The sequence below is a fragment of the Acanthaster planci genome, linkage group LG18 (assembly GCF_054643075.1).
Source record: "Acanthaster planci isolate LZ-2023a linkage group LG18, COTS_SCS, whole genome shotgun sequence".
Classification (NCBI taxonomy): Eukaryota; Metazoa; Echinodermata; class Asteroidea; order Valvatida; family Acanthasteridae; genus Acanthaster; species Acanthaster planci.
In genome coordinates this window covers 629,649-651,257 of record NC_141794.1, presented here as the reverse complement: position 1 = coordinate 651,257, position 21,609 = coordinate 629,649, and the positions used below count along the sequence as shown (strand labels likewise).

The following is a 21,609-nucleotide window of genomic DNA, read 5'->3' as shown; positions in this document are numbered from 1 at the left end:
CCCGCCGTGAACTTTTCTTCAAAACGCGCCCTCTGGTGGTTGAATCTAGCCATGAACAAAATATATTCAAGTACCGTTGTTACAGTGTATTTTTTGAAAGGATGAATGTACATATAAAGCTTTGGACCAAAGTTAAGTAAAACGGCAAATTTTGTCAAATGGAAACTTCCATTACATTGATTTGATAGTGGGTCATTTTAAAGGGCTTTCGCGTGCGTCCACATACGAAAAAGTCTTCAATATCTGAAAAAAACACACAACAATGTTGGCGTCCGCAACCTTATATCTTTTACAAGAAAATCTAGCAAAAAGGGGACCATCGATTGAGAATGAATCGGTCTACTTGTGTCCATTCGGTGGCTACAATCTGTCTTCTTTTATTTATTTTTCCACATTGTCAATGCTTCCAATGGGTTCTCCGTCAATTAACAAGCTCCATAAAAACTATATACAACAATAATTCTGCAAGGGAACCACATCAGAAATAAATGCCCTTTCATTTTTTTTTTACATAGCTGGAAATTCAAACATGTTTTAAACTCTCATACTCACAATATCCTAAAATTTACGCACATTCACACATTTCACACCAGATATTCCCTATAGAATCACAAACAGCTCTCATCTGTTGTCAAATGACATTTTTAAAAGACAATATTGTCAGAGGTTTTTTTGGATATAAATACACACTTTGGATAAAAGGCGTTTATTTCTGACATGGTACGCAATTCATAACAAACTCATAAAAGTGTTTATTTTTTAATATCATAATTATTATTGTGTACTTTTTGCCACAAGAACCGGGCCAGACCATTCCTGTACAAGGGTTGAATTCATCATTTGTTGTGAAAATAAATCTTAGCTTTTTTTAAAGACAGGATTGGTGCAAGAAGAGGAAAAAATGAAATACACTAAGTGTATCAGAGGTTCATTCCTACCTAAGTACAAAATATTAGTCTTACTAAAGTTGAAATTGGGAAAATAAATTACACACATTGCACCGTGAATAAAAAATTGTCCCTTTACAAAAATGGTTCTGGCCACGGCTCAATATTTACAGTTTTTGTACAAGTAACAAAACCACAACATAGGACAAAATATAAGGCGATATCATTCGTAACATGCCTCGTATCTGACCAACTTTGTCTACATTAAACAGATAAAATGCAACAATCTGTGAATTCTGATTATGAGAGGAAAAAAGACGCTTATGGAAATATGCATTGTGACGGTATGTAATGAAACAATTGTAAGTAATATGAGGATGCCTCGAGTGAGTGGTGCATGATGGGATAGATACATGGTGCATTGTGGGATACATAATGCATCATGGAATACGCAATGCATCATACAATACAATTTAAGTTTTGAAACACGGCATATCCTGAACGATCAACCATGAGAAATAATACACCGTCAGAATGAAGTCACATGCCTCTCTGTCTTGTAATGAGGCATCTTGGGAACAATGAGGCATCATGGGTAGTGTGGAGCATGATGGGATACCTATGAAATTACATTCAGAATGGCTTCTCTCCATTCAATTTACAAAATGGCTAACCTTGAGAGGAGGTTCAGAAGAATTTGAAAATCTGACCAAATCTGATGCTTTTTTCTTCCCAGATTTCATGCAACTGATAAAAAAATTCCAATTTTGCCATTGTAATTAGATGCAAAGTTTTCTGAGGGAGAGATGACGCTAGTGTTCTTGGACTTAGTTACAGTACCAATAAATAACCAAATAAGTTAGTCTTCCCTCAGTTTCTGTAAATGCTAAAACTGAGATCAAGAGAACAGATTTTGGACTGAGGAATACAGTTTGTTTGGAGGTTTATATGCCAAAAATACACAATGCCTCCGCTGCTTGTCACCGAGTTTGCAAAGCAGAGAAAAAGATCACAGGAAATAAACAGTGCTGTATTGGTTACTTCAAGATGTATTATATTATCCAAAAGAAACTGACAGAGTAAACGAGCCTTTTAAATATAAAATATCAGCTCAGGCTGAAACAATTATTTTTTTCCACAGCTTCGTTTCAGGCTACAGTGTGTCAAAAAATTGATTATAAACACAGTTTGAGGTTGACTATGTTCAAAGGTAATGTTATTATGTCACTGAAGAGAGAATGTGTAGCAAGCATACATAGAGGAAGTTAAAGTATATGATTTGGCATAAAGTATCCCGTTGTCATAGACCCTGTATACAAAGTATAAAATTGTCCTCCACTAATTTCTACCGTTTCTAATGACGAAACATAAAATCTCTGTTATTACTTTTATTTTTGTCATCAACACTGTCCTTAAAAATTTGCATAATAGTTCGGGTCTTGCTTAATTTTTTTGTTTGGCATCATCCAATCTAAGCAATTCTGAAATGCTTATTTGACAACACGGGGACCTATCTAATGGCAGTGAAGTGAAAGGAATAAAGAAAAACTGTTCAAGTCACAGCTGTTTACAGACAGAGTTGTGACACAGGTGTCTCAAATTCTTATTTGTTGGAACCAAAATGGTGGATTATGCTTCAGTGCACATGGACAGTGAGTTAGTCTGGAATTCCAAAAGCCAAGGTCTTTCAGGAATGGCTGCACTGATAGGACAGACGATCGCACATGTGCGTAGCCGTTCCTGAATACCCTCATAGTGGGCACGCGCTGTTGAAATGCTACACTGGCTCATTAGCACATAACAGCTGCACGCTGTACTGCACTGACAGTGACCAGCCATTTTGGTGCCAAAGTCTGAAGTTGGCCCTACACTCTCTACATGTACACAGCTATTGATCAATGGTAGTCATGTTATCTGATAGGAAGCACATTACCAATTAGATTTACTCCAAATTCAATTCCTGATCAATTCCTGAACAAAGAGCATTGATTAAAACATAACTAAGAGGCATCTATAGTTTCTTCTTTTCAGAAAGAGTAAAAAAGTCTACTAAACTTACTGAGGATGATGGTTTTAATTGGCGTTCAAGCCTTAATTTTGTCTTGGCACAACACATGTACGATGCGTTGCTTTATGCTGAACATTTTCTTATGATTCATCAAATTTTTAGGTCTTCATTTTTTTTTCAAATTCATGATGCTTATACATTTTCAAGACAATCAAGTACACGTCTGGCACAGATAAATGAGAAGCTCATCAAAAGATGTACTTGGAAAGCCAATTACAGAACACGACAAACATACATTATAAGGTAGGGCTTCTACAGGTGCAGTACAGCGCTGCATGTATAGAAAACCCATCCAGGCGATTTCATGCAGTTAAATTTCTGAAGATTCTGAAGAAACCGCATTTTCAATATGGTTTCTTCCAAGTTTAAAAATATTGACGACAGTTTTAAGACGGAAAACATATCAACAGACGCATGACCATAATTTTCTTGTCTTAAGTGAAGATCAGAAAAAAACGTGAAAGTAACATGTTTGTCATCTTAGGGTATGGGAAAAAAAATGAACCTGAATGCCATTTCTGGTTTCCAACCACGGCTGAAAAATCACTTAGGTTACAGCCAGATCCTGACTCAATCCTAAATCATACAAACCGAGTGCCAAGATATTTTTGGAGAGCACATCAACCATTTTTGTGGGAAAGACATTCAACCCTTCTTGGCACATTTTTACACGGACCTATTCTTTTTGTAACCTCAGCAAGATTTTCAACCCGCCCCCAGTTATGGCTGAAAGTGAGTTCATAGCACAAAAGACCAAAAATCAACAAAACAAATAATATATAAACAACCACCTGACTTTACAATATGCACTATTTACAAACTTTTTCACCCACAAACAAAGAGTAAAACTAAAATTTGGAGTTTGAATCCAGGTAAAAAATCAAACAACATGCACAGAAATACATCAACACTGGACAATTCAAATGTGATGACTGGCCATTCAAAATAGACAAATGAACATTCTTCAAACTGACGATCCCAGAAAAGAAGTCAGACAGCTTCATGTAAAACTTTTTCCCTCGTTGGAGACTTCTGGAATAAATAGTCCCCTGGCAGTAAAATCCAACAATGAGAGAGCAATAATGGAGTTCTCAATCAATTTGTATCACACTTGGCTTTACTGCCTTCAAGATTGAAAGTCCACTCCCTGTCACTGGCGAACTCAGCTCAATCAGCAGATATTTGCGGGAGATACAGCTAAACTGGATTTCAAAGTAATCTATTCCCCCAGAAGAAATATAGCAAGTCCACAAGCTCTTGAGAAATGATGAACATTCTCAGTTTTTAAGGGAAATGTGAGCCAAAATAATTGGTGGACTCGACCTTCTTTCAGTTAGGATTTGAAGACAGGTCTAGAGCTGTGTTATAGAGAGCTGCAACATGAGTGTCTCAATTGTTGGACCCAAAATGGCGGATGATGCATCAGTGTACAGTGAACATTTAGCACACAACAGCTGCATGCTGCACTGCACATATAATGAACGGCCATTTTGGTTCCAAAGTCTGACGTTGATGCTACTCTCTCTATATATCCAGCTTTGGACAGGTGGTGCTGTTGTACACTTGGAAAGATGGGACAAGAATCACTTCAGATGAGCTCTCATCGGACAGGATTGTGTGCTCTATTGATGACACTGAAAGTGACAGCAGTGTATTCAATTTCCATCGTTCAAAGTTATCTGAGCACAACCAGCAAGGCTTAGTGTTGTTTCCTGCATTTGCCGCCCAAATTCTCTCAGTTTCTGTTTTACAGCATTTATGTTCTTCTTCTAAACCTGGGAGAACACATGCTGAACTTCAGCTCCGAGAAGGGGATTCAACATTGCACAAGATCAATAAAAACTTCCTCCTAAATGCCACTTTGCCCAATGAATTAGCGCATCTGCTTTCCAACAGCATTTCTAACTGCACATCTTCAACATCAATGAGGAATGAGCTTGCTAGATGAAGATTATCAAAAGAAATATATTACCACCCAAACCAGGGGGGGGGGGGAATTGAGGGAGGTAGCTTATGAAGTCAACAAAAGATGTTGTATGGATGGCTAAAACTGAAACAGTGGCACGCTTGAGAATTCAGGGATAATTTATTTAGGCGAAGCGTTGTCACCAGTCTGTCAGCTACTATTCACGAGCTGGTCAGTGAGACCAAATTAATCCTAAAATCACTAACTACGCAGACTCCATCAAGACGAGTAAGAAGATGAAATGTTACCCAAGAGGTGGTGCTTTGGAGGCTTTAGAGCCAGTTGACAGGGCTGTTATGTTTTCCTTGTCCTGCGGACAGCTTTCCGGAACTTGCGCTGTCCAGTACCCGCTGCTGCGCCAAACGTGAACGAAGCACCAGGTGCTTGGGGCTGTGACTGGTTAGATCTGTTGTTGTAGGAAGAAAGAGGAAAACTAGTTAAAAACTCGGCCGAAATGCTAGGAACATTTGACATGTGGCGAATTTGGAAATGGACTAGTTGGCAATTTACAAAAAATGTGCAAATTAGAAATAAATCAAGGAGCATTTGAGCTTGACCAACTGCAAAGATAGAGAATTCAAGTTATTCTAAACTTCTCCTGGCTGCTTCACTTCAGATGTACCCTGCCACAACTAAACAAATCTTGACAAATCAAAACCCAAGTCTTGTTTTCTTACCCAAACTGGAAAACCCCAGATGCTGGAGCACCTGCGGCATTTTGGGCGCCACCTTGCATGCCAAATCCCGAGGCTGATTGCCCAAAGTTATATCCTCCAGTTGTTGCTGCTTGTGGAGCAGCAACAGTAGGGACAGCATTCTGGTTGTTGCTGGCTCCGAAGGTGAACACCCCTGGCGTGGTCCCTGATGAAGGGTTGCTGCCACCAAAGTTGAAGGATGGCGCAGCCTCTGGTTGGAACCCTGGAATTAGGTAATGAAACCAAGAGTAAGCCAATTCATCCCAAAATGGCACCAACAGAGATAACAAAAATTTATCTAATCAAACTCCATGTTAATGAGCCAGTTTGTTATTCCAACTACACATGCCTGAAACAACGGCAGCCGACATCATTTAGAAACAGCAAATATGCGTGTGCGAGTTGTGCCCAATCATCTTAGCCATACGCAGGCTCGCGCGCACACTTTGTTCCTGATTGAACTTGTCTTCTGGAAATACCAACTTGGTTCATGCAGTACTTGGGAATTGCTTACCCATTGTGGTATTTACTGTGCCAGAACCAAAGCTGGGAGTAGCGCTGCCAAACCCCGGGGCAGTACCAGCTCCACCTGCACCAAACGTTGGCGTGGATGATCCGGAGCTGCCCGCCGACGCAGTGGCACCAAATGCAGGCGTGGCTGAGCTGCCGAACACGCTGGTCCCACTTGGGGCACCAAATGCTGGGACTGAAGCCTGGGATGATTGCTGGCCACCAAAGGGATTTGAGGTGGAATTAGTAGCTGGTTGGCTCCCGAAGGCGGAGCCAAAGGTGGTGTTGGAGGAAGAGGCTGAGCTACTAAAGCCTTGAAGAAAAATATAAAAGAATGTAACAATTAAAAGCAATTCACTACAGAGGAAAGATAAATGCTAACATTTAACAACAAATTAAAAAAATAGAGAGAGAAAAAGGAGACTTTCTGTTTGCTGACCAAACATTATCGATGCAAGGTCTAATAGAGGTATTTTGTTTGTGAAGTGAAATCTATTCAGTTTGAAGACAGAAGTAAGCATGAACTTTTATACTCCCAATTCATTTTGAAAACCGCCACCTCTTGATGGTGTACCCCTGGATCACACCCTACCTCCGAATGCTGGTGGGTTCTGCTGAGTAGGGGTCGATGCTACTGACGTTGACGTGGAGCCAAACTTGAAACCATCTGATGCTGGGGCAGCATTTTGATTGGAGGATGCTGAAAAGTTGAAGCTTGCTGATTTGCTGTTATTGGTTCCTGAACAAACAAAAAAAAAAGAAAAAAACATGTTCCACCTGTTTTATCTTATACCTGCCAACACTGAAAAGTCAGACATCGGAACACTCATTGTAGGATTCCAAAGCAAAACAAATAGAGAAACTGTTTACAAATACACGTTTGTGTGTCTAACAATTGTCACTTTGACAATACAATGGTTGTAACCTATGGTTGCAGTTGTTTGTGGTTCGTTGTTGCTTACTACATTCTTGAATCTTAAACCTATTTCAGACAGGCTTTCTTTCCCTATAGTATGGCAAAAGTTCAATGTCCGAAACAATTAAGAGTGGCTGAGTGTGCTAGCAGGCAAAAGTTCAACACCTGAAGGTGCTCGGGACGACACCAGAGCGACTTGGTTTCAAACGTCGCTCTTTTCATGGACCAAACTCAATTCGAATCTTTGCATTAAGTTTGTCTGTCTGAAACCAAAATTTAATCAGGTTGACCTGAGTCACTCTTAATTCTGTTCGGTTCAGCACGACTGTAGAACACCTGTTTGAATTGGGGTTACTTCTTTTCAGGAAATATAAACCAATTTGTCTCTCTACCCACCTGCTCCAAATGTGAAGGGCTCAACAGACTGTGTTGGTGCTGTTGTTTGTGTTGGTGTTCCAAATGTGATACCACCATTTGGCTTGGAAGCAGTGTCACCTGCAAACAGGAGGAAAAGTAAACCTTCGGCTAACCAAAGAGGCGATTGGAATGTACCATTTCAGATCTTCAAACCCAATGAGAATACAAAGGGAACTTTACAATTTAGAGTAAAATGGGACATTCAACAGCTCCTCGACGACCGACTGCTGCGTGTTTGTATAAACTTGCATTGGCCTGAAACTGGTCAACTCTTCAAAAACCTCTTCCACTGACCCTTAGAGAAACACTTTGCCAAACAAAAATCTGTCAAAATGAGAGTGGTACAATAGTTTGCATGAGGAAGAACAATACCTTTGTCAGTCGTTCCAAAGACAAAAGGAGTAGGCTGCGATGTTGATGGCTCACTGGGCGTTCCGCCAAAAGCGAAGGCACTCTTAACCTCTGTTGCTGATTGCTGCTCAACGGGAGAGGCAAAAGTCACTCCTTTTTTGAGGGGTGGATGGCCAGTGCCTGCTTCATCACTTCCTGAGTTGGGCTTGCCAAATTGGAAGGTTGGAGCCACACTGTTCTGGTGAGACAGTTGCTGCGTCGAGTCTGTGGCATTCACTGCGGCCCCTCCAAAACTGAATCCAGAACTTACGCTGACCAGCTTGGGTGCGTCTTCAACGACTGATGACGAGGTACCAAATTTTAGGGTTGGTTTCTCAACAGAGTCCTGGGAGGTTGAAGCTGGAGAATTGGTGCTAGCAGTGAATTGAAATGTGGTTGGTTTGGTGGCATCGTCTGTTGGTGCCTTGGCCCCAAAAGAAAATTTGGCACCGGTCTGGTTCTGATCTGTGATTGAGCTGCCAAAATTCACTTTGGGGGTATCACCCTTGCTTGAGCCAAACGTGAACCCTTGTTTCTGTTTGGCTATTGAGTCCGTTTCTTGAGTATCTGTCGTTACAGTGTTTGCACCTAAACCTGAACCAAAGCTTGTTTTGCTTGATGAGGCTGTTTTAAATGGGTCCACATTTGGAGGGACAGAGTCTGACTTTGTTGATGCAGAGCCAAATTGGAAACTGGAACTGACTGTTGGCGTATCTTGAGTGGACTCACCAGCCGAGACTGCCTGCGCCCCCAACTTCAATCCACTATCTGATTTGTTGGCTTTGTCTGAGCTAAACGTTATGCCGTCAGCTGCCGTCGAAGAGTTAGTCTTGGTCTGCGAGTCTGAACTTGAACCAAACTTGAAGCCAGAGGTGTTGTCTTTAGACACTCCAAACTGAATCCCGCTAGTTGATGTCTTCGGTGCTCCAAAGGTAAGCCCATCAGACGGCACATTCAGCTTGCCCGAGGAGAACTTGAAGGTACTATCTGTGTTGGTACCGCCAAACTTGAAACTACCTGCTGTGCTGCTGGACCCTGAAACTGATTGGCTTCCAAATTTGAATGCTGAAACTGTGAAAAGAAAGACAAAATTGATTCTTACGGAATACGTAAAATATTCACTCATTGCGTGAGATGGAAGATATCTTCAAATGAACCAAGTCTTTTCAACTCTGCTGCCATTGGTGAACGTTTCACTTGGATACAATTCAATTATAAGTAACGAGAAAAAAGAATGAAGAGTTTTTTCATACCCGGCGGTGTTTTGAGCGTTGGTTGACTTCCTGGCTTTGGCGTTTCGCATGCTATACACCTGTCAGCTGACTCTTTATTCTGTATCAAACAGGTGTCACAAGTCCATGAAACAGACGGTGATTTAAACTTGTCCATGACATTGTCCATTTTGGTTGAGACAGAAGAGTTGGTGCCATTGACATCAGAGGGGTTCAATTTCGTCCCCAAGCCACCCTTGGCGGATGAGTTTGTTAATGCATTACTAGAGGCAGGTGGGTTCAAACCACAAGCACCTGGTTTGGGCGTCGTACAGGAGATACACTTGTCTGCATCAGATTTGTTTTTTATTAGACAGGTGTTGCATTCCCAGCTTCCAGGGGTTGGTCTGAACCTGTCCAGCAGGGAATTGCTAAGTGGTGGTGAGGCAGTTTTTTGCATTTCTGCAGGTTTGGGGGTCTCACACGCTACGCATTTGTCAGCTTCTTTTTTATTCTGAAGTAAGCAAGGTTTGACCTTGGCTAGTAAGTCATTGGATGAAACTGGGGCACTGTCTGAAGTCGTTGAGGTGGCGTTGCTCTGGGGTTCTGATGCAGGTTTAGGAGTCTGGCAGGCAAGGCAGGTGCTGTCGTTAGCCTTGTTCTGGACGAGGCAAGTGTCGCAATTCCATGCACCAGCAGGTGGTTTCAACTTTGCAAATGGGTCGTTGGCAGGAGCCACTGTTGTTTGTGATGTTGTCATTGCTGTTTCTGCAGGTGCAACTTCAGAAATGAGGACAAAGCCGTTACACTCAAGCATTTTGGCAACCATGGTTGTAAACACCTCACATTGCATAACCTAAAAGATGAGAGGGCCCAATCACCGCCAAATCATTCTCAAAGGCAAAGTATTTTTCCATAGCAACTTATAATTTGCCATAATTATCTCACAAACTGTAATACTGAATCAGCTGTGTTCTTGAGCTTGTTTACCACCAATTAGAATGCTAACTGACTTGAAATTACATAATCTATACATTCCATCATTACTCCACCATATGGATATCATTGCAATTCCAGTCATTTTCAAATTTTAGGTCCACGTTGAAGTTTGGAGAGAGAGCCATTTTGATCAACGTTTCAGAATAAAGCTTTGATAATCAGAAGTGTCGGAATGACTCACTGATTCCCAAGACTTCTAAGCAGCTTCCTGTTTTGAGAGTCTTGGCAGGCTTGATCCCATACTCTGATTCTTCACTCTCGTCCTCGTTGTCCTTGCCTGGAGACTGGACTTTGGTGATCCTGAAGGAGGGGGCTGCCGCTGAAGGAAGGCTGCTCTTGCTGGTGCTGGAAGACGGGTTTACAAAGTTCAATGGCTTGGATGAGGCCATGCTTGGAGAATCCTCTGGTTGCTTGGGAAGGCTGAACGTAAAAGCCTGACAGGAAAGAGAATTGGATGCATCAGAAGTCAATTTGAAGAAGAGACTTGAAATACGTCAGTGAGGAGATGGGTGAAGGGTAAAGCACTTCAAAAATGTCAAATCTCTATGCCCTACCATATCTAGTCATAAAAGCTTACCTCAGTAGTCTCAAATTCAGGCGCTGATATCGTTGATGTCTGCTTCAGGATGGGCGACGCAAAAGTGAACTCGTGACTCCCTTCGTCCTTTTTGGCTGCTGGTGCACTCACACCGATGGCAGGCGTGGAGGTGGTGAACCTGAAACCGTGACCGGAGCTCGACATCGCCGAGATGGACGCTGAGGGCGCTGTTGATTTAGGCGGCTGGAGGGTCTTGCCAAAGCTGAACGAGGGCATGGTTTTCAGGGGAAGGGGAACGTTAGGTAGATCAACAACCTCAACCTTGGGAAAGAAATCAAAGGAATGCAACAGAATCAGAATTCAAGACGTATCTACTGCATGTGAAGTTCTCCCCTTCATTTGAGACAGTAAAGAGATGACAAGGCGATATTCTGACGCTGCGAGCCCCTAGCTGGACCAGGAAAGGGTGTTATTTGCTTAGTAACGGAGGCTCCTTTGGTCAGAACTGAACTTCCCTGGTTCACGAACAACTAGGAAATGCACACGTTACGTCGCGTTGCTACCAACACTCCCGACCAGCATGGCTCTTCTCAACTGATGAGGGGGTGCTTCTGCTTAAGGCAGATTGCCAATGCTCAGTCCGTGCTTATGCAAATGCACTACAGATTCACTGGTGTGAACAAGCATGTGCATCCAAGGTACATTCAAAATGTACACTTGGGTTGAACAAGGAGAGTTAAGGAAGTCTCCTGGCGATGATATCTTGAGAGTTAGTATGAGGAGATGGATCTTGTTTTCTTACTGTATCTTCAGCTTGCTCTTTGGGGTTGGTTTTCTGACCATTCTTCCATTTCACTTTCATCTTCCCACCACTACTAGACCTGTTGTTTGTTAAAGGTTGGACTGGAGTGGTGTCCAATCTGGAGATGGGTGGTGGGGCTTGGGTGGACACGGCTGGGACATCATGCCTAGGTACGAGAAGAGCAAGAGAGGGTTAGGAATATCTAGCAACCCAAAATGCCTGGAATGTTCGGCTGGAAACACCCTCCTTGAAGTACCAGATGTGTTTCCACTGAAAACATGGGCCTGCAAGTCCCTATTATTTATTTACAAGTGTAAGTCCTTGTGGTCCGTATGTTCCAACTGAAATTTGGAGCTGGTCATACGTGGGCCGTTTTACTTTTAAGTCTCAGATGCAAGCCCTGGTGACGTGGTCATAATGTCAGAGCCAACTTACCTGAAGGAGAATTTACCAATAGTCATCGCTGGTGCAGGCACACTGCTTGACCTGCTGGTTGCTGCGTCCTTCTCCACGTCTTGGGATTCATCCTCGGCAGTGCTAATTGCTATAGGGGTAGGAAGGGGGGGCTGTCTGTTGCGTGCTATACTCACGCTGTGGGGTATATTCAACCCAGACACAGGTGGAACAGGTATCCTTACACCCCTGGTGCTCAGCCCGGGGGTTCGATGAGGGGAGGCTGGTGCTCTTAGTTTGGTCGTCCTACTTGGCTGTGTGGAAAGCAAAAAAATAAAAAAAATCATCTTTTTAGATTACAAGGTCCGAACTGCCAAGAATCAGCTTATCTACTGGAAATAGTGGCAACCAATTTATGCGGTGAGCGAGATGACTTTCTCACATACACTAGGTTTGACCAAGCGCCAATTTTGATTCAGATGATTCAATTCCAAATTAAAGAAATTCATAAATCAGTGCAAGGCAAACTAGTGTTTTTAATTTTAATTAAATTGAAGAGATGTGATTTTTCTTTTCCATTTTAAAAAATCTTAAAATGGGTATATTCACATATTTGCCAATTAAAACCCTGAACAAAGATCCCACAATCAAAAAACAAATTCAACAGCTGACTGCCTTAAACCCTGACCCTAAACCTCCAGCCTACTTTGGCTAGAAACCCAGCCAGACATATCAGTGTCAAAGTGATTTGCCTGCCCAGTGTAACAAGATCCAACAGGTCAACTCTCCCCAAGGTCAAACAGCCTGGGAGTCTGTGGTTGCCAGTCACAACTAGGCTTGTGCAGTACTCCCAGTTCTGAGTGGAACCGCGGTTCCAAAAAAAAAATCGAAATCAGCGGCTCTGCTTTTGTGAAGAACTGGGCACCCACCATTGGCAGTTCCCCATTCAAAGAGCCGACTCCAAACATCAAATCCGAGTCCCAGTCACGTTATCACCACTCACCGCCCATGAGTCGACAACTCCAAACATAGAATCTGAGTCACCACTGCCGCATGTATGGGTATGTTTATCATGCTGTACATTATAGCAGGGCACCCTTCTACACAAGGGAAAATGAAGCGAAAGCCATGAAGCTCGAAGACTGTTTTACACGTGGCTACGACTTCAACATTGCCTGGTACTTGCGTGTGACGTGTTGTACACATGCATGACAGCAGGCCAAATCGTCAAGCGGTTAAGAAAAAGCCTAGCCCTTGCCTGAACTTATGCACCAAAGTCCACCTTTTTACTGTCCAGGGAGGGTCTCGGTTCTCAACTTCTCACTTCAGAGCCAGTTCCATGCATGGACCTGGGCAATGGCATAGCTTACAAGATAGTGGACGTATTGGAATTTCAGATGCGGCCACTGTGGACGAATGGCCGGTTTATGCATGGTCCATGGCCATTTACGATACGTTGGCACATGTTCAATAAGTACACGTGATCCAGTCCAAAGTCCAGTCTGAAGTTCCACGGCATGGTCGATGATTCCATTTGTATTACGGGTAAAGTTACATGTACTTGCAATGGAGAATCAGTTGTTCTGATTGGAGTATTTTTATACATGTCCGTAGAGTGGAATATAGTGCAGGAGGAAGCAGTGCTGAGTTGTATCATGGTTGTACATATATGTTGCAGATTTATTCCAACCATGACTTGTCTACGAAGAGGCAAAAATAAAATTTAAAATACCCACTATGGATAATCTTAAAGCCCACTAAAGACCCAAAGCCAATCGTTGTGCCATTTGTGAGTGGCAACCGGCGAGATGGGGCACCGACAGATTTTTAATGTGTTTTATTAAACCTTATGCTTTTCTTTATATCTTTCCAACTCTAGATCGCGGTCCTTAGCTGGAGCCAGAACCGGCTCTGAGAATTCTGGAACCGCCCAACACTACATGACAAGATCCAACAGTGGTATTGTTCACTAGGACCAGTTCACATTGTCTCAACATGGCCAGTTTGTTCAGCTTCAGCATCAAAGTGCATTCAACTTTTTCATCTGATGCACTGTGCTGTGTCTGGCAGGGTTAGGGTTAAGCTACCCCCTGTCCTGAGTAATACTTATCTTAACTAGTTCCCATGAAAACTTGAGGTGTATCACTATGATGCAGTCTTTGGAAGAGGTAAAGAACTGCCCTGCTTTTGTAGGTACTTGACAAGCTACTTGAACACCTGTTACTGATCAAATATCAGGGGATTCCTAGCTGTACAACTTGCATGACTAAAGTAATAAGATAACGGCCAACTCCGGAAAGCTTGATAGGACAAAATTTGACGATGCTGGAACAGCGGCCTATTGATTGGCTTTGGCAATCAGATCCAATGTCAGTTTGCATTATCTGTATGTTGTGTAGATAACGGTACTCTGTCCATGCTCCATTTTTATTTTGCGTATGTAGAAGACACGAGGCCATTACCCGCCACAAAACTTGGACTTTGACAAAAACAAGGAAATTCCAATCTTTACAAGACTTTGTACAGTGTTTTTCAATTTTCAATGGAATGAATGTGAAGTGAAAAGAAGGAAATCAGCTGATCTGATGGAAAGTTGCACGCCTGCATTATTTATGATTCTACGATAACAACAGTAAACACGACAGCCATCTCCAGAAGGTTGTGGAGGCACTGAAGGCTACTCCATTCAACACTTCATGACCAGAATATGTCTCACATAGTGTGTCAACTTCCTTAGACTATGAAATCAACAGACACTGCCAGTAAATTCTACTCTTTGAGAAATATTTGATAGTTTTCTTGGAAGGGCAGAGGTAAAGATTGGAAAAGAAAGCAATCCAAGATGAATATTTGTTCTGTTATACATAAAAATAATAACTTAATTGAAATTTTGGATATCACACGTCGCTTTGGTTAACTTGTTTGGCTTTGATTACATTGGCCGATCTTCCGCGAATTGGCTTAAAATTCTTCCTAAAAACAAACATTAACTTAAGATTCAAGATGAGCTTTGCCATCAATTGCTTTTGGAATCAATAGCTGGCTTCAATTTACTGTGAATAAGGCACTGACTCATGACAAGTGACGACAACTAAAAGATAAACAGATGTGATTGATTTCAATGGTCTGGTCCAAGCTCTATGATCTGACCGACAAACAAATTGCTGGTAGCAATGAAAAAGTAGTGATAACTCCAACACAAAGACACAAGTCCCCCAAGAGAGATATGAGAGCACTTCCAGCAGTAAACATCTCAGCTATGGTCTAGATTTAAATTGGGCTCAGGGTTACAAGTTGAGGCGATGGGCAAGTTGATGGTCTGTTGCTGTCTAACAACATCTATCAGGAGAGCATGGTGAAACACTCTACTTTCATGACTTTTGTTCCAGACAATGATTCTTGGAATTACAATGTGTCACATTCAGGTCTCCTTTCCCAATGTCATACAATATAACAAATACTACGCTCCTTGGTAAATCCAACAATGTGAAGCAATACAAAATTTGGACATGGAATTGTAGGCATAGGTAAGTTCAGTGGTCAGGGGTAAAACATGGGGTGGAGGTGTGGCATACAGGTGTTTGAACTCACCCAAATCGCTAGCGGGGATGCTGATGGTGATAATGGTATCCTCTTAGCATCTGACAATGGAGTAGACATCTTCTCCAGCGTGTCTAGAATCCTCTTGGCAGTATTGCTTGTTATTCCCATGTCACTCTCAGCTGCTGGCCTGGCCATCCTGGGCCGAACAGATCGCTTGATGGGCAGGTGAACCTAGCACAGAGACGAGGAGAAAACAGGAGTCATAACTACATAGCCTTTTGCAGCTTTAAACGGGAACATCAATGAGATTTCATCCATCTGCGTAAGTCCAACCTACCTCGTAAGGCGACGTTCTTGTCCTTTTCAGAGTGGCCGATCTTTGAGCTGCCGCTCCACCATAGGTTGTCTTCCCTGGGTAGAAGGGAGATGAGCTAGCCGACTCCATCGATGACGACGTTCTCAAGCTCTGGAGAAAGACACAATTTGGAGAGCTGAGAGTGAGAAACAACATACCATCTTCATGTACATTCAAGCTTTGCTTCATTTTGAAAGACCCAAAATCTGTAAACCCCTGCCATCAGTCATTTAACTTGGGTAAATCTGAGGCTTGAGGTTTCTAGTTTTGTAAATTAAAGTCGTCCTTGCTTTACTACAGTGCTGGATTTTGGTGTTTTCATTGAGGTTTTATGCCTTGGTTATTAATCATGGTTCGAAACATTTACAAGATGGTTTGCACGATTCATAGGTTCAAGGACATAGGTCTCCGAGGTTAGGGCTAACATCTTCCCCAGGTTATGGTTTTCATTTTCAATTTCAGTGCTTACTGATGAAAGAGAACATTCTCATACATTGGAGCCTGCATAGCAGAACAGGTGCATGATTCACGGTAGGAAGCCTGGCATCCACAATGGGTTGAATCCCCAGTTGCTGGTACAGGTTTGGTCATGATGACACCCTAAGGGCGTCCAGCTTGATTTGAACCGACAGTACTCAGCATACTTCTTTTAGCCTAGCTGAGATAATCCTGCCTGTTTATTGTCGGACTTGCAAGATGCAGGATGTGAATGATGCAGAACAGATGTCACTTAGGGCTGTGTGCATGCACACAAGAGGGCGCAATGAGGCACAGCAGATAGGGTAAAATAGAGACCGAATCAACTGGCTATGGGTAGGAGACATGTCCATATAGGACTGGCTACAGCCACTGGCCAGCTTAGGCCGTGTCCGAAACGGGCTTCCAGAGCTACGGCTAGGTCTATTGTCTACACATTTCCACACATTTCCAATGGAGCGAAGACCTAGACATAGCCCTAGACACCAGATTCGGATGCAGCCTTATCTTAAAAATCCGTTTCTGGAGACAGTTTTGTTATCCATACAATAAGTTGACTGGCAAGACATTTAATTTTTTTCCACATAACACGAACTGACATCGTTAGCAAGGACGTGGTCACTTACGCCTCTAGGTGTGCCGAAGTAACTAGCATTGAACACTGGCCTGCGTGTACTAATGGCAGGTTGTTGAGGTCGGTTGAAGGGAGACGCTGGCCTAACTTGGGTGGTTGCTGACCGGCTGGATGGTGTGTGAGACCAGAGACCAGATGATGGCATTGGGGAACGTCTATGTCCGATTTCTGTAAAACAAAGCATCCTTTATCCTTGAGTGTCTCTACAAGTCTGTGAAACAAAGCACCCTTTATCGAGTTTGTTGGGCTGTGTACTGATACAGCAAGTGGACTGTTGGAATCAAGCGGGTTGAATACATAAATAACACTCCACCCAGCAGCGAAAGGGTGTTGGAATTTGACAGGTTGAGTCAGCCTACTAGACAAAATGCTGAGGGTTTAGGTTTTAAATGACTGAACAAATCTGTGTCTGTTTACCTGAGAGAAGTTCAAGGTTAGACTCGGACAGTTTCTGCTGGTGTTCCAACTTATCAAGGTTGGGATAGAGAGATGAAACGACACTTGGTGGAGCTGAGACCTCAGACGTATCCTCCACTGTTAACGTTAGGAGTGAAAGAAAAAGATAGAGAAATGAACATTTTGTTGGCATGGTGAGAGACATTTCTAAGAATGCTGAAACCATACCAGAAACTTTTTCACCAGGTTTCTCAAACACGACAGTGTTTTCTGCTAATCTGAGACTGCGAGGCAATGCATTCCTGATAAGCGAATGTCACGTTTATGACATGTTCCTAGTTAAAATGGGGTGTTCCCACTGGAAATGACCAGTAAAATCTGTTGTGGTGCTCTGACTTGTGGATATCCAGCAGAGTTGACAAGTTCCTTTATGTGGAGCATTTCTTTTCTGTCACTAAGCCTATTCCCAGCTCAACTGGGCTGATAATTGATGAATGCGCAGACGCAGAAGGACAGAGCTGTTCCACATGATCAGAAACAGTGAGAGTGTTGAGTAATGAATAGTTGTATTCCCCTTTAGAAAGTTCCTAGCCTTCCGCGTTTTGGGGCAATCCTTTATTTGGAATACCTCTTTATCTGGAACATGGCGTGCCAATTCCCAGCTGGGATGGTCTTTTTCTGTCTTTCCTGGAGGAGCACGCTCATGCTTATAATTACCTGGCTGTTCCCCAAAAGGTGTGTATGTTTCAAATGACACCCAGCAATATTCCCACAAGAAAGACCCAAGCCTTCTGAGCTTTTAAGAAGCCTCCCTGTTTAGAACATTTTTTTCAGCACAAGGCATACACCTGGCAGAAATTACTGTGTTCTGAACATATTCCACAATGGAGAAGGTTTTTGCAAGAGAGCATGTATTTGCAATGACGCACACCTATAAAAAGTTTGTAGTTTCTTTCAGCAACTACGCTAAGTTCTGCCATCAAATATTAGTACTCTAATGTTTCAGGATTGGAAGTGTTCAAAGGTAGGGCAGTAATACCTTATTTCAGTCCACAAAACCCTAACCAACCCAGATATTTCAAAATCTACCAGAAGAGTTTGAAAGGGTTTTGACCAACTTTGTTGCCAACAGATTTTGTGAAGAATTACAAAGGTACCTTCAAACACCTGAAAACAGTTGTGGTTACATTTTCTCTCAAGACATCCTTCTGAATTTAAACAGAATACAACCTGAGGAATTTTTGTGTTGGTCTATCGACCTTAACCCTGGCCAGATGCAGCATTGTGCAACAGGTGAAAAGTTTGATGCACTTTAATGTAATGGGACATTAACAGCAGCCGAACAAACTGGCCATGTTGAGACAATGGGAGCTAGTCCCATTGAACAATGCCACTGTTGGATCTTGTGGTGACTGGCAACCACAGACTCCCAGGCCATGTAGCCTTGGGAAAGTCAACCTGTTGGAACCTTGCTCCACTGGGCAGGCAAGCCACTTTGACAAATGATGCAGACTTTGGCAGAGATGTTTTTCTAGCCAAAGTACCCTGGAGGGTGAGGGCTAATCAACAAACTTGGAATGAACAGGTCCATTAGTGACCAAGGCTAAATTCCGTAAACTTGGATGTACGTGTACTTGACTCAATGACAATATCCACATGGGATAATGGAAACTTGTTGAAGACGATCCATGCTTGCTTTGGGTATGCATCAGTGCCTACCTTTCTGGGTTGAAGTGCCCTCTCCTGAATCAATTTCAATGATTTCCTCATCAACGTCAATTGGCGTTGATGTACTCACGGGCACTGACAGCCCTCCAAAGGATGGCAGAACGGGCGTGTTAAGCTGCTCATCTCCTCGCTCTGATACTTTTTCTGCTTCAGTAAGTTTAGTAGACGGGCCCGGTTCCGATTCAGTTTCTGTCGGATTACAGTACTGGCCATCTCGGATGGACTGTCTGGGAGGGAGTGAGTTTGACGAGGAGGTTGATGCCTTGGTGCTGAAAGGTTGAGTGTGGGTTTCATGATGAGCATCACTGCTCCACATACTGGACAGCCATGACGGCGTAACAAGATCCTTAACTCGATCTAGGAACGACTGCAAAGATAAATAACACAACTCACAATAAACATCAACCAAAGACAAATCCAGATTATGACATTTACTTACTTGGCAAACAATTCCACCCGGGATTTCTTCCTCAAAAACAGGAAGTCCTTTATTAAATAGGCAGGGCCTGCTTCAGACTGATGAAAAGTAGAATTTTTTTCCCCAAACTGTACCAGTTTGCAGCCATAACCTTCATATGGCTGTTTCATGCATGGTTGAATATGAACCACAAGCCGCACTACGATTGGCCAGCAGTCTTAAAAAAAAACACATTCTAAAATGTGAGGCCTACATGCACGACAGGGTACATGAGGTGCATTTTCAAAGTTTTAAAAATTTCTAACAGTAACAGTTAAGTAAACTAATCTGGCCCTTCAAATATTAGTCAAAAAGTCAAGGAAAAGATGACGAAACGTTTTAGGAAAGAGCCACTTGACACCAGGTTGTCAAACCCTATGAGACTGGTCTGAAAAATTGTAAGTCAGTAAGTGTTTTCTCAGTTAACGACTTGTTATTTTCCCTCATAAATTGAACCTTTCTGGACATGTCTTTGCTTTCTGATGGCTACTAAGTCACTGTAGGGAAGAATTATTGGCATCCATATATGAAACTTTTCCCACTTTTTAGCAATTCAATTCCAACTTGAACTTTCATAATATTTTGCCAAGGCATAAAAACTTGAACATGTTGAAATGGGTACACAAAGAAATAAAGCATGGTGTAGCATAATGGGTCAACTCGTACCCGAGCTAACTCTTACCCAGATCAGCTCGTACCCAGGTCAATTCACACCCAAGTTAACTCGTACCCAGGTCAACTCACACCCGAGTTAATTCGTACCCAGGCTGGCTCTTACGCAAGTCAACTTGTACTCCCAATGATGCTAACATTTATTGAACGCATGTATACAGTTCCTTTTACCAGTCTGATTTTGAAGAAAATCCCCATGTATGTTTGATGTCAGCTTGTGTAGCTTGATTAATTTGAATTAATAAAATCAGTAAATATACTCTGATCGAACATGTATGGTTGATGTCACAGGTTCTTTTGGGGAGAAAGAACCATTTTTGAAATACGCCAACTGGGTTAATGACGCCTTTAGAGAAGTCAAATAAACTCTCATCAAGAATGAATGCTGTTTGGGAAGAGGGGATGTTGATGTGATGGATCGCAATCATTTACCCTGAAGGCACAAAAATGCATTTCCGCTATTTTCACAGGTAAAACCTAACCCCAGCCATCGCTTGGGTAAACATGGTTTCAGTCTACACAAGTTTAATTCTTCTTATTAGTTCCACCCTCCCGAGGCTCCGCATAGAAATTAATCTCACAGTGTCACACCCTTGAATAAACATGTTTTTTCAAAAGCACCCAAAGTTTATTCGTTTATTAAGAGCGAGCGTCTCTGAATGGGATAGAGCCATCACTTTTTATCCATCCTTAGCATTTACCATTGGCCGCACATCAAAAAAATAAAAAAACACAGCATTGTCATCATTCATACAATAAATAATCAATAGTGATTGTGTAATAATTAAGTGCAAAAGGAGAGGAAAATTTTTTCGTATATCGAAAATAAAAACAAAGAGAATTGTAATCATTAGTAAAAAGGGGAAAAAACAACCGTAGGCCTAATCCTCATTGAAGGTACGAGTTGACTGGGGTACGAGTTGATCATGTTGATGGGGTACGAGTTGATGGGGTACGACTTGACTGGGGTAAGAGTTGACCAGGATACGACTTAACTTGGGTACGACATAACTCGGGCATTGTCGGGTATGAGCTGACCCAAAATCGATGTAGGCTAGGCCTCGGCTAATAATTGGTAAAGGGAAATCACTTAAAAGTTAAAATAGGCCCTAGGCCTACCTAGATAAATCACAACAAAATCTAAATGGAAAGAACACTTCAAAGAAACACTTCGACTATTGATTACAACATAACACTAATATGCAGACAAGTCACGAAGCAATGGCGACGGCATGCCCCTCGAGGGAAACGATGGTTGCACAGTACTTTGCACGCAATAGGCCTACATGTTGAATACGACATGTGGCTTCCCGAAAACTCACCTTTGGTTGGGTGCGTTGGTACGGTTTACTGGCCCCATGCGACCGTTTTTGGCGCATCTTACCGCCACCCGTACTTGCCATGGTTTCTCAGGAGTAAGGAGAACAACCACGGAACACGGGACAACGGCGGAAAATGGTTAATTCGTGAAATTAAGTTCCGGTGAAGCGCGCGAGTTTCTTCTTCTCCACTCAGAGTGCAAGTCAAGATGGCGGTCTCTTTAGACCATGGTGAT

General features: G+C 42.5%; 1 protein-coding gene across 1 annotated transcript; it reads right to left on the bottom strand.

Moving 5' to 3' along the window:
• Nucleotides 1-352: 352 nt before the first annotated feature.
• Nucleotides 353-21,601, bottom strand: nup153 (nucleoporin 153). Its single transcript, XM_022234703.2, has 17 exons — nucleotides 21,377-21,601; nucleotides 18,917-19,292; nucleotides 17,219-17,335; nucleotides 16,794-16,969; nucleotides 15,673-15,801; nucleotides 15,384-15,566; nucleotides 11,835-12,106; nucleotides 11,400-11,565; nucleotides 10,637-10,918; nucleotides 10,241-10,493; nucleotides 9,103-9,840; nucleotides 7,832-8,920; nucleotides 7,439-7,537; nucleotides 6,719-6,865; nucleotides 6,131-6,439; nucleotides 5,599-5,839; nucleotides 353-5,327 (listed from the first exon to the last, which is right to left on the bottom strand). Exons 1-17 carry the CDS (start codon nucleotides 21,455-21,457, stop codon nucleotides 5,216-5,218), a joined length of 4,770 nt encoding a protein of 1,589 aa, XP_022090395.2. The 5' UTR covers nucleotides 21,458-21,601; the 3' UTR covers nucleotides 353-5,215.
• Between the last annotated feature and the right edge of the window lie 8 nt (nucleotides 21,602-21,609).